Source organism: Bos mutus, chromosome 11 (genome assembly GCF_027580195.1).
Source record: "Bos mutus isolate GX-2022 chromosome 11, NWIPB_WYAK_1.1, whole genome shotgun sequence".
In the NCBI taxonomy this organism is placed as follows: domain Eukaryota; kingdom Metazoa; phylum Chordata; class Mammalia; order Artiodactyla; family Bovidae; genus Bos; species Bos mutus.
Window position 1 is genome coordinate 50,077,976 of NC_091627.1, and position 13,378 is coordinate 50,091,353.

At 39.9% G+C, this 13,378-nt stretch overlaps 1 protein-coding gene across 2 annotated transcripts; it reads left to right on the plus strand.

Moving 5' to 3' along the window:
• The first annotated feature begins 7,818 nt into the window (after positions 1-7,818).
• LOC102279349 (lithostathine) lies at positions 7,819-9,994 on the plus strand. Of its 2 annotated transcripts, XM_005893279.3 has the most exons (5): positions 7,819-7,894; positions 8,444-8,562; positions 8,773-8,910; positions 9,517-9,643; positions 9,927-9,994. In XM_005893279.3, exons 1-5 carry the CDS (start codon positions 7,819-7,821, stop codon positions 9,992-9,994), a joined length of 528 nt encoding a protein of 175 aa, XP_005893341.2. The 2 variants fall into 2 exon arrangements, with proteins under 2 accessions (XP_005893341.2, XP_070236238.1); XM_070380137.1 differs by lacking the exon at positions 8,773-8,910.
• Positions 9,995-13,378: the final 3,384 nt, after the last annotated feature.

Here is a 13,378-nt window from a genome sequence, read left to right on the forward strand (position 1 = left end):
CCATGAGATGGGTCTGTCTGATTTGAGAGCCCAACTAACTGTCTAACCAATTAGTCCACTGTCTGGGCTGGCATTGCAGCAAACATGCATGGGGATGGGTATCTGGATGCCCAGACAACATTATGAGGTAGGAAAGATAGCTCCACTGACTTAAAGCATTCATACCGTCTCAGAGAGCTTCCAGCCTAGGAGTCTTATTGGGAATCTTAACCCTGTGTTCCCTCCCTGGCCACTCCACACACCCAGGTTCCTTACTCTGGTAGCAGAGAGCAGAGTGAAGTCACTCAGTCGTGTCCGACTCTTTGTGACCTCATGGACTGCAGCCTACCAGGCTCCTCCATCCATGGGATTTTCCAGGCAAGAGTACTGGAGTAGGTTGCCATTTCCTTGTCCAGGAGATCTTCCCAACCCAGGGATCAAACCCAGGTCTCCCACATTGCAGGCAGACGCTTTACTGTCTGAGCCACCAGGGAAGTTGGTAGAATCATGTAATTTCAAGTACTGCCTGAGGGCAGGGGCTGGCTTTTCTCACCACAGCATGAAAGTATTGTCCACTTGAATTTGTCTCAGGAGTCTTCTGGCTCAGAATGAAACAACCACTTTCTCCTGACACCCCTGTTTTCTTGGATCGATCCCAGATTTGAGACATGCTATTCTTTTTCTGTCTACAACTTAGTTTAGGGTGCCTGTGTGTATGCTAAATTACTTCACTCCTGCCTGACTCTTGGCAACCCTATGAACTGTAGCCAGCTAGGCTCTTCTGTCCATGGGATTCTACAGGCAAAAATACTGGAGTAGGTTGCCATGCCCTCCTTCAGGGGATCTTCTCAACCCAGGGTTAGAACCCATGTCTCTTATGACTCCTGTACTGGCAGATGGGTTCTTTACTATTAGTGCTACCTTGGAAGCCCCTTACCTTATTTACTTCATCTTAACCTAGACCTCAGGTTGGTGTCTCCATTTTGCTCCTGATCTAACTCTGGATCCTCCCTTCAAGTACAGTAGAAGCTTACGCCTCCATTCTTCCCTAAGCAACTAAGGTGGATCTATGAAACGGAAAGAAGCAGGAAGTGAGGGGGAAAAAAAAAAGAGAGAGAGAGAGCTTTGGATGTTATGCACTGTGTTTTGAGTAGAATTTTCTATGAAATGAGATTTTTCTCTATTCTTCCCACTTCACACCATGAAATATGAAGATAAGGAATAAATCTTTCCTCTAGTCTGAGTTTTTAACTCCAACCAATGAACAAAATCAGATATCTTGAGGGATTTCAGGTTATCTGAACTGTGTTCTTTCTGTTCGTAATCGTTCTTTGTTATTTTATTCTTTTTTTTCTTTTAATAAAATAGTTTCTAAAACTTAGAGCAGTCTCTTCCATAGAACATATTTATGTATTGACCTATAGTGCCTCTTCTGTTCTTGATTTAGCTTAAATTCTGGTGTCTTGATGTCTATATACATATGTATGTATGTGTGTGTGTGTGTGTGTGTGTATATATATATATATATATATATATATAAAATCACACCTCCTTATTGAACTCAAATTAACTCTTAGAACAAAAAGGAATTAGAAATATACAGCAGTTATCAAGCTCTACTAATTTTTTAAATATATCCTGAAAGAATGTGTCCTTTGATACTCAGATTTTTCCCTGCTAATTTTTCATATACATGTCAGTTCCCATGTAAAATACTTCAGGCAAAGTGTTCTTTCTTCTAAAACTCCATGGAGGTTAAGCTTGCAAAATTTAACAAATTACTACACTTTGAATAAAATTATTTAGTTGAAAATATTAGGTAATGACTCTATAAATACATTCCATTTGTGCATATTTTCAAGGAGAGCCCAGCAGGTGTCCACTTCCATTTTGGAAATAAGTTGTTTCTAGTAGCCAATACTAAATATCAGAGTGAAAATAATCTGCAAGGTCTCCATTTCCAGACTGGTTTCATGATAGTATATTTTTCCAAAGCTTGCTTAAAAATGATTCCTCTGGTGCAATAAGGCAAGAAGATGGCCACCCTAAAGAGTCCCTAAGGTTTTAATATGAGAATAGTAAGCATTTTTCAGTGGGTCTTTTGACCCATTTTCTTGCTATTACAGTATACCAACCAACAAAAGAATTATATAACATACATTAGAGTCCGCTTCATACAAAATCTTCACTGGAAAACAGAAATACAGATCCAAGGAGGGTAGAGTAAAACTGCTTCCTTAAAATAAAACATTAAAGATGTAAAATTAAAATCCAGGTCTTCTGCACCTGTAAGGTATTATTATGAAATTAAATGCAGCTGCTATATTTATCAAAATGTTTATGAATAAATATGTTAATGTATTCAACAAGCATTATTGAGTGCTTAATGTTCCAGATGCTGGGAATGCAAACCCATGCTTGACCAATAGAATATGGTATAAATGGCATGTCATTCCTCAACCTGTTCTAAGACAAACTAGCCACTTCTGTTTTGCCCTTAAGGAGTTTTGATCATCAATGAAAGTCCTTCTAACCTGGTACTTTCAGGCTATAAGAGGTCCAAGCCATGTAGAAAGGCCTTGTGTTGACATGGTAGTTAACAGAACCAACTAAGGTCTCAGCCAATAATAGCTCCAAATATATTCATGTATGTGGTCATCTTTGAGGTCCAGTCCTCCATGTGACTGACACTGATCCTTCATATGACTCCAGCTCCAGTTGTTATCTGTATGAGAAACCCCCAGGAAGAACCATATAACTAAGCCCAGTTAAATTTCAAAACCATGAGAAATAATAATAAATTGTTTTATTAGTTAGTGCTTTAAGTCACTAAACTGGGATAGTTTGCTGTGCCATAATAGCTAATCACAAAAAGAGATAATGGAGAAATTATTGAAAGGTTTTAAGCAGGAGAGGGATGATAAAATCAGTTTATAACTGAGTATTTTGAATAGGTATGTCCTTGGGCATCAGTACTTTGGCCACCTCATGCGAAGAGTTGACTCATTGGAAAAGACTCTGATGCTTGGAGGGATTAGGGGCAGGAGGAGAAGGGAACGACAGAGGATGAGATGGCTGGATGGCATCACTGACTCGATGGACGTGAGTCTGAGTGAACTCCGGGAGTTGGTGATGGATAGGGAGGCCTGGCCTGCTGCAATTCATGGGGTCACAAAGAGTCGGACACGACTGAGCAACTGAACTGAACTGAACTGGGCATCAGATTCTGTAGCTGGCACAGATAAACATCATGTCTCCTACTCTCACACTCATCTAAGTTTATTTGAAGCTTGAGGAATATTGGATGGAATTGAGTGAAGTTCCTCCTCCCAGATAAAAATGATCTGTATTACATAGAATCAGAAGTATCTTCTAAAAAAATAAATAAATAAATAAATGGACCAGACCTCTTTTATAGGACTTTTGACTGATAAAGTACCAGGTCCCAACTCGGTTAGCAATCTATTATGATAAGACCTAATGATATCCTAGTATTTATACCCTTTATAATCCCATACCATATGGGATTAGACTAATCCATTAAGCCAACAAGATACTGCAGAAATGACCACATGCAAAATCAGAAGCTATGTTTTAAATAACATTGCAGCTTTTTCATTTCTTTCCCTTGGATCACTTATGCTGGGGGAAGCTAATCACCACATTTCAAGGACCCTCCAGAAACTCTATGTAGAGATCCAAGTGGTGAGGAACTGAAGCCTTCTGCCAAGAGCCAGCACAAATTTAGCAAGTTAATGAGCCATCTTGAAAATGGATAGTCCATCCCCACTCAAGCCTGCAGATGACTATAACTTGGCCAATATGTTGATGAAACCTATATCTGAAGTTCAACAATCATTTTAGATTGATTTCTATGGACTAACTCCAATAAATTAAAAACCATTTAAAATCATTTCTGGTCTTCTTGTATTACTTAATTCCATTTTCTTTCATTTCCAATATCACATATGTTATAGAGAAGACAATAAAAATATCATATACGTAATTAAAAGAACAACTTAAAAAGTTTTTAAACTACTATATTTTTCTTTCTTATTTTTTAAATTATGAAAGTATGGTAACACATTTACAGGAGACTTGAAAAATACAGAACAAAGTTACATATAAACTACTACTATATTTTAAAAGTACAAAACTGCTAATATACTTAAAGCTTCCTGTGTCCAGTTCCAACGATTTTTTTCTCCCTTTATTCAGAGGTAACAATTCAGAATTTTGAGTTCATCATTTCCCTCCTCTTAAAATATTTTAACATGTGTAAATATGCCTAAATCATACATTTTCTGTTTTTAATTTTTGTTTTTGATGTTTAAAACAACAAAATTACACAGCTTCCAGTCTTCTATATTTTGATATCTTTTTCTCAACCTATTATAAAGCTTTGAGGGTAAACCATGCCGATGCCTGTAACTGTGGTTCACTCAGTTTCACTCAGATATATTGCTTATTTAAACCACAAACTATTCATCCAGCTTCCTGTTAATGGACATTTGGCTTTTTTTTTTTTTTTTTTGGCCGTTATAAATAATGATGCTATTAACATCCTGTGTATACATTCTACCTGGCATTCATATACAAGCTGTATATTCCTAAAAGCGGATAATCTGAGTGTAAGAAAATGCCAGTGCAGGAGACTCAAGAGATGCTGGCTCCATCCCTGGGTCAAGACAATCCCCTGGAATAGGAAATGGCAACCCACGCCATTATGCTGGCCTGGAAAACTCCATGGACAGAAGCCTGGTGAGATACAGTCCATGGGATCACGAAGACTTGAAAATGACTGTGCAGCTAAGCATGCAAGAAAATTCCAGTTTTCCCGAAAGGTTCTATCAATCTACACGACCACCAGCAGCAATCTGGTAGGGGTGAAATAATATTTCATTTTGATTTTAATTTAATTGCTTGCTAATAAGGTTGACATACTTTCATATATGTACTGATCACTTTGCTTCTTCTTTAGTGAAATACATACTTATATATTTTCACTCCTCTAATGAATATATTGTTCTTTTTCCTGTTGAGTTTTACTGTCATAAACATATTCTAGAAGTAAATTCTTTGTCAGATATCTATATATAATATAAAGCATTTGACAGATTAACTTTGCTATTTTATTTTTATTTTAAAGTGGTCATATTTAGAAATATTTTATTTTATAATTTGTGCTTTTTGTTTAATACATGCTTTCTTAAATCAAAGTCAAAAACATATTTTTAAAATATTCTCTTCTAGTTTTAAAATGCTGGTTTTTATATTTCACATCAGTTCTTCTGGAATTAGTATGTTTTATTTTGATTGTTGTTGTCATTTTTTATATTTTAAGGGGTATGATTCTGATTTATTTTTGTCCATATGGCTAACCACTAAAACCAAATCCTTCAGCTTATACTTTCTAATCGGCAATGATCCTCCAGATTTCCCATTTCCACATATAATAAGAATATTTCTGGGCTCTCTCTTTCATTACACTACTCAAGTTTGCTTTCCCTGTAGTTGTACTCCTTTATAATAAGAAGTTTTGAATCATGGCCAAATAAAATTCTTCATTGTTTTTCTTCAGAAATGTGTTAACTATTCTTATTTTTCCTATGAATATTCAGTTTATCAGATTACCAGAAAAATTCTGTTAGTATTCCAATTGCCCTCCCATTAATCAATACAGGAACAAAGTACATCCTGAAGGTATCGAAACTTTCTTTCTAAACATGATTAATTTCAGCATGTATTTAGATCTTCTTTATAGCTTGAAAAACTTGTTACGAGATCTTGACTACCATTATCAGATATATTCTTATATATTTTATATTTTTCTTCCTACTTAAAATAGTAACTTGCTTAAAATTACCTTTGTTGGAATATGACAATTCTACGAGAATTTCTGTATTGAGTTCACAGTCTTCATGCTTACTAAATTCCCCTGTTGTTGTTGTTTGTAAGTCACTAAGTCATGTCCAACTCCTTGCAAACCCATGGTCTACAGCACGCCAGGCTTCCCTGTCTTTCACTATCTCCCTGAGATTCCTCAAACTCATGTGCATTGAGTCAGTGATGCCATACAACCATCTCATCCTCTGTCGCCCCCTCTCCCCCTGCCCTCCATCTTTCCCAACATCAGTCTTTCTAGTGAGTTGGGTCTTTGCATCTGTTGGCCAAAGGACTGGAGCTTCAGCTTCAGTATCAGTCCTTCCAGTGAATATTCGGGGTTGACTTCCTTTAGGATTGACTTGTTTGATCTCCTTACTGTTCAAGGGACTCTCAAGAGTCCTCTCCAGCACCACAGTTTGAAAGCATCATTTCTTTAGCACTCAGCCTTCTTTATGGTCCAACTCTCACACTCTATACGTGACTACTGGAAAAACCATAGCTTTGACTAGATGGACAGACTTTTGTCAGCAAAGTTATGTCTCTTCTTTTTAACATACTGTCTAGGTTTGTCATAACTTTCATTTTAAGGAGAAACCATATTTTAATTTTATGGCTCTAATCATTGTCCTCAGTGACTTCGGAGCCCAAGAAAAAAATCTGCCACTGTTTCCATTCTTTCCCCAAGTATTTGCCGTGAAGCAATGGGACCAGATGCCATCATATTTGTTTTCTGAACATTGTCTTTAAGTCAGCTTTTGCACTCTCCTCTTTTATGTTCATCAAGAAGCTGTTTAGTTCCTCTTCACTTTCTGCCATTAGAGTGGTATTATCTGCATATCTGAGGTTATTGGTATTTCTCCTGGCAATCTTGATTCCAGCTTGTGATTCATAGTCTGGCATTTCACATGACTTACTCTACATAGAAGTTGAATAAGCAGGGTGACAACATACAGTCTTAACATACTCCTTTCCCAATTTTGAATCAGTCCATTGCTCCATGTGGGGTTCTAACTGTTGCTTCTTGACCTGCATATAAGTTTCTTGGGAGACAGATAAGGTGGTCTGGTACTCCCATCTCTTTAAGAATTTTCCAGTTTGTTGTGATCCACACAAAGACTCATTAGTTTAAATAATTTTTTTCAAAGTTATACTCTCCCAACTTTTACTTAATAATTTGTTTTTTTTTTTAATCTTAAAAGACAAGGATTAATGAAACTCATATATATGCTAACAAGAGTCAGTTCTTGGCAGATTGAACACTCCAATGTCACATACTTTCTAAACTATTAAACATCAGAATTCATACCACCAGGTTTCCTTCATTCCTGTAAGTTTTTCCAACCAAGATAACTGGGCAAGGATGAAAAAAGGACAAACATCACCTGTTTCTGGGAAATTACTGGTCAGATGAAGAAAAAGAAGCAACAGCTGTGGCAATTCCCAACCTTTGTAAGGATCTCTTGCCTGTGGCGGAAATCTCCACAAATCAAAGCCAGACACGTCCCCCGGACCCCTGTCCTGGCTCCTTTTTCCCATTATTCATTTCAGTGCCCCTCCCTCAAATCTTCTTATAAAAGCCCAATCTTTTCTGCCCTGACAAGCCAGTGCAGATCCCTGCAAGAGAGGTAAGTGGGAGCCGAGACTAGATGAGACCCATGACAGGGGTTTCACCTTGCACATTTCAGGGAGGGTGTACAAGGATCCTTGTCCTCAGAGAATGTGGGAGCTCTGAGACCAGGGGAAGCCAGACTTGGGAGACCTCAGGTACACTAGGATGTGTAGATTTTCTAATTTTTTCCAGCACCATGGAAGGGGAGGGATGCTACCAAGATGGAGTTATTCTTAGGGGACTAGATGAAGGAAAAGACAAGAGGTACAACAGGGGATCTCTCACATCCTCTCTCTGACCACCCTCCCTTAGTTCTCTAGCTGCCTCCACACCTCACAGACACAATGCTGCCTTCCCTGGGCCTCCCCAGACTGTCCTGGATGCTGCTCTCCTGCCTGATGCTCCTGTCTCAGATCCAAGGTGAGATTTCTCTGCCTCTAGCTCTGGGTTCCCAGTGTCTGCTCAAGGCCAAGACAAAGAGGAAAGCTCCTGTGCCTCCCCTGGTAATGGAATATCCCCACATACATAATTGCCTGGAATTCCTGAGTCATCACTCCTTTCTTCAGGTAACCAGTGGTGGGAAGCACTCCAGTGGTTCAGTAACAATGGGATGAGGTGATTTCTATTTTCTCAGTAATTTATGTACACAGATGAAGGAGGAAAGTATAGAGTGTCATTAATGAGATGAGTAGAAGGAAAATGATTGGAGAATCTATCAACTCAGAGGAGAAGGACTGGACTTTTGAATAAAGACAATGAATAAAAAGAAGAGAGATCATCATCCAGTTAGTAAGTCTAGTTCATGATTTATAAAAAATCCTGGAGTGTTGGCAATGGTGAGAGGCAGTCAGAAGTTTGGTATCACCGCCCCAAGCCTTGGCCTCATAAATATTCCCCAAGGTCACCTTCCCCCTCCAATCCCCTCTCTCCATTTCACCCCAACCCTCTCCCTTATTTCTTCCTCTCCAGGGGAAAATTCCCAAAAGGAACTGCCATCTGCAAGGATCAGCTGTCCCTCAGGTTCCATGGCCTATAGGTCTCACTGCTATGCCTTGTTTAAAACACCCAAAACCTGGATGGATGCAGATGTGAGTGGTGGGATCTGCAGTTAGGGAAATAAGCAGAAGCAAATCAGAGACTGGGTTTGGGGACCAGGGGGTCTCCATTCTCAAGAGTTTCCTGAGGATGAATATGATGAATTCATGTTTGGTAAACATACCCCTTCTCACCTGCAATGGCCCTTCCCTTCCCCTAGTGGTGTGTCAAGCTCCTCCTGTGTATTTCCCTTCCCCACACAGATTGCCTGCCAGAAGAGGCCCTCAGGACATCTTGTGTCTGTGCTCAGTGGGGCTGAGGAATCCTTCGTGGCCTCCTTGGTTAGGAACAACTTGAACACCCAATCAGACATCTGGATTGGGCTCCATGACCCCACAGAGGTACACTTACATCTCTCTAATCTGTTACTTCCAAAGGTGTTATGGCCACCCAGGTCCTTCTTTGTCCCCTTTTGCCAGCCCAGAAAATACCTGAGAGATCCCTGGAGTTCACAGGATAACTAGGGAAAGTGAGAGCCTTTAGTCCTGGGCAGGTCCTAGTCCCCAACTAAAGTTAATCTGCCTTTTGTCAAGCTTTTACACAGTTTACACAGCATACCTTGTAATTCAGTTCATTGTGCTTCCCTGAGTCTGCATATGTTGTGCTTATCATGTCAATGAACATTTAGGATTGATGCAGTTTTCCCTTTTATAAAACAGACACTATCTTGGAGATTCAGAGGGTAAACATAAGTACACCCCAAGTATAGTTCAGATAGGGCCATGTTCCTTTGAGACATTTAATTGGTCTTTGTGATTATTGGCTATGAAATTAGCCAATAGAGTTCAGGAGAGTTTCCCAGAGGAGAGCTGTGGGGACTCATCTTGAACAGCAGAGCTAATTCAGTGATGCTGGGGAGGGGAATCAATCATTCCAACAGACAGCATCAGACCAGGAGAATTCTAAAGGCCTTTCTGTCTCACCCAATTCCGTCCTCTACTCCACAGGGCTCTGAGGCCAATGCTGGTGGATGGGAATGGAGTAGCAATGACGTGCTCAATTACGTTGCCTGGGAGACAGATCCTGCTGCCATCTCAAGCCCTGGCTACTGTGGGAGTCTCTCAAGAAGCTCAGGTAAGAAACATAGAAGGTCATTTTTGTCCAGCCTTTTCCATCCCCTCACCTGCCATTTCTGGGTCTGATCTTCAGGGAATCCTCCTTGGCTGGAACTATAATATTGGCCTGTCTTCTTCCATTCCCTCTCATCTCTTCTTACTTTCTATCCTCTTCCCATGGAGTGGGACACTGGTGAAGATGAGGGAGGGCCTTTGAAGCCTAAACCAGAATCTGGGATTCCTCTCCATTGGGTTCTCAAGCTCCACCAGCCCTGTTGACTTGAGATCTTCTGTCTCTCCAGGATATCTCAAGTGGAGAGATCATAACTGCAATTTGAACTTACCCTACGTCTGCAAGTTCACAGACTAGATCAGAAGAGAAGTCAGCAGCCTGACTGGTGTGCAACTGGTGTGCAACTCATCATGGACTTGGAACTAGGGATTCAGACCCACTATGGAAGGGGATATTCTTCTCACAGCCCCAACCCAACCACTTCATTCTGACCTTCCCTCCTCCCCAGACTCAATTCAGTCTCTTCTGTGTGTTCCATAACCTGACTTTGCAAAGTTCACAATAAAAATATTAGTTTTCAATTGCCTGTCTTCTCTGCCTCATTCTCATAGACAAATTGAGAAAGATGAAGTGGGTGGTCAAGAATTTTCGATCAGTCTCTGCCTCATTTCACCCAGGTTCCTGGGGAAATAACCATATATACATATTTGTGTATTTGTGGTTAAGTACATCACCATTACTTCTGTAGTATGTGGGCTGTAGGCACATAAAGACATTGCTCTTCCATTCACAGTACTGCTCACACATTCCCCCAAGACAGGTTTCTGATGGTATGAGGAAACCAGTCTTAAGGTATGTGATGATGTTTAGAACTGTACTTTCTAAAGTATTAGTGAGAAACATAATCAGTTCAGTTCAGTCACTCAGCCATGTCCGACTCTTTGCAACCCCACGAACTGCAGCATGCCATGCATCCATGTCCATCACCAACTCCCGAAGTTTACCCAAACTCATGTCTATCTAGTCAGTGATGCCATCCAGTCATCTTATCCTCTGCCATCCCCTTCTCCTCCTGGCCACAATCCCTCCCAGCATCAGGGTATTTTCCATTGAGTCAACTCTTTGCATGAGGTGGCCAAAGTATTGGAGCTTCAGCTTCAGCCTCAGTCCTTCAATGAACACCCAGGACTGATCTCCTTTAGGATGGACTGGTTGGATCTCCTTGCAGTCCAAGGGACTCTCAAGAGTATTCTCCAACACCACACTTAAAAAGCAACAACTCTTCGGCACTCAGCTTTCTTCACAGTCCAACTCTCACATCCATACATGACCACTGGAAAAAACATAGCCTTGACTAGATAGACCTTTGTTGGCAAAGTAATGTCTCTCCTTTTGAATATGCTATCGAGGTAAGTCATGACTTTCCTTCCAAGGAGTAAGTGTCTTTTAATTTCATGGCTACAGTCACCATTTGTAGTGATTTTGGAGCCCCCCAAAAATAAAGTCTGACACTGTTTCCATTGTTTCCCCATCTATTTGCCATGAAGTGATGGGACCAGATGCCATGATCTTCATTTTCTGAATGTTGAGCTTTAAGCCAATTTTTTCACTCTACACTTTCACTTTCATCAAGAGGCTTTTTAGTTCCTCTTCACTTTCTGCCATAAGGGTGGTGTCATCTGCATATCTCAGGTTATTGATATTTCTCCTGGCAATCTTGATTCCAGCTTGTGTTTCTTCCAGCCCAGTGTTTCTCACGATATACTCTGCATAGAAGTTAAATAAGCAGGGTGACAATATACAGCCTTGAAGTACTCCTTTTCCTATTTGGAACCAGTCTGTTGTTCCATGTCCAGTTCTAACTGTTGCTTTCTTACCTGCGTATAGGTTTCTCAAGAAGCAGGTCAGATATTCCCTGACCTGATGGTCTGGTATTCCCATCTCTTTCAGAATTTTCCACAGTTTATTGTGATACACACAGTCAAAGGCTTTAGCATTGTCAATAAAGCAGAAATAGATGTTTTTCTGGAACTCTCTTGCTTTTTCCATGATCCAGTGGATGTTGGCATTTGATCTCTGGTTCCTCTGCCTTTTCTAAAACCAGCTTGAACATCTGGAAGTTCATGGTTCACGTATTGCTCCAGCCTGGCTTGGAGAATTTTGAGCATGACTTTACTAGCGTGTGAGATGAGTGCAATTGTGCGGTAGTTTAAGCATTCTTTGGCATTGCCTTTCTTTGGGATTGGAATGAAAACTGACCTTTTCCAGTCCTGTGGCCACTGCTGAGTTCTCCAAATTTGCTGGCATATTGAGTACAGCACTTTCACAGCATCATTTTTCAGGGTTTGAAATAGGTCAACTGGAATTCCATCACCTCCACTAGCTTTGTTCATAGTGATGCTTTCTAAGGCCCACTTGACTTCACATTCCAGGATGTCTGGCTCTAGGTGAGTGATCACACCATCATGATTATCTTTGTCATGAAGATCTTTTTTGTACAGTTCCTTTGTGTATTCTTGCCACCTCTTCTTAATATCTTCTGCTTCTGTTAGGTCCATACCATTTCTGTCCTTTATCGAGCCCATCTTTGCATGAAATATTCCCTTGGCATCTCTAATTTTCTTGAAGAGATCTCTAGTCTTTCCCATTCTGTTGTTTTCCTTTATTTCTTTGCATTGATCGCTGAGGAAGCCTTTCTTATCTCTCTTTGCTGTTCTTTGGAACTCTGCATTAATAAATAGACTTTATTAATATTCATAAAATGTATGCAAACAAATCAATAATCTAATTAAGTAGATAAACATACAATAAGAATGATAACCTGTTTTGGTTGGTGGTGGTTTTGGCAGATGTAAATGTGATCTGTCAAACTGAGTACAGTTTTCTAATACCTTTCAAATTCTGTACTTATAGCTCACTATGTTCAGCCAGCTCTGATTATTCTAACTACATGTTGGCTTATTTCTATAGGGTACTTTATTAGAAAGGACCCAGTATGTCCTCTATCCTTGAATCTTAAAACACTGTGGCCTCAGTCATGACTGGATTTCATATGACTTCAATGTCTAGCAAGATTTTTCTTAACAGTTTTTGGAATGGAAAATAATGTCCCTCCTAACTGAAGGCAAGACCATACTCTGTGTATCTGCATATTTTAAAACCACTAATCTTCCATTCACCTTATCACTGCCCAACCCTTGTCACAAGCTTCCATTGTGGAAAAAAAATATTTGGACCAGTTCCCTAATTTGGAAAAAAACATTTATCATATGAGACCACTGATGAAATTTTCCATATGGACCAAGAACATTATGAAAGTGTCATGAAAGGGTATTGCTTCTCAAATAAAGAGATAAAAATGAATGATCAATGTCTTTTTTTATGTTTCTTAAATTTCATTTCCTATTTCTAAGATAAACTGCACTTGCATGCTAAGCCACTTCAGTCATGTCCAATTCTTTGCGACCCTATGTACTCTAGCCCATCAGACTCCCCTATTCTTTTCTGTCCATGGGATTCTCCAGGCAAGAATACTGGAGTGGGTTGTCATGCCCTCCTCCAGAGGATCTTCCCAACCCAAGGATGAAACCCACGTCTCTATGTCACCTTCATTGGCAGGTTCTTTACCACTAGCACCACCTGGGAAGCCCTAAAATAGATTACCTTAACTAAATATTCCTTTAGCAATTTTGGTCGAAATCTTCTCCATCAGTTTAAATGAATTAAGGATTGCACAATGCT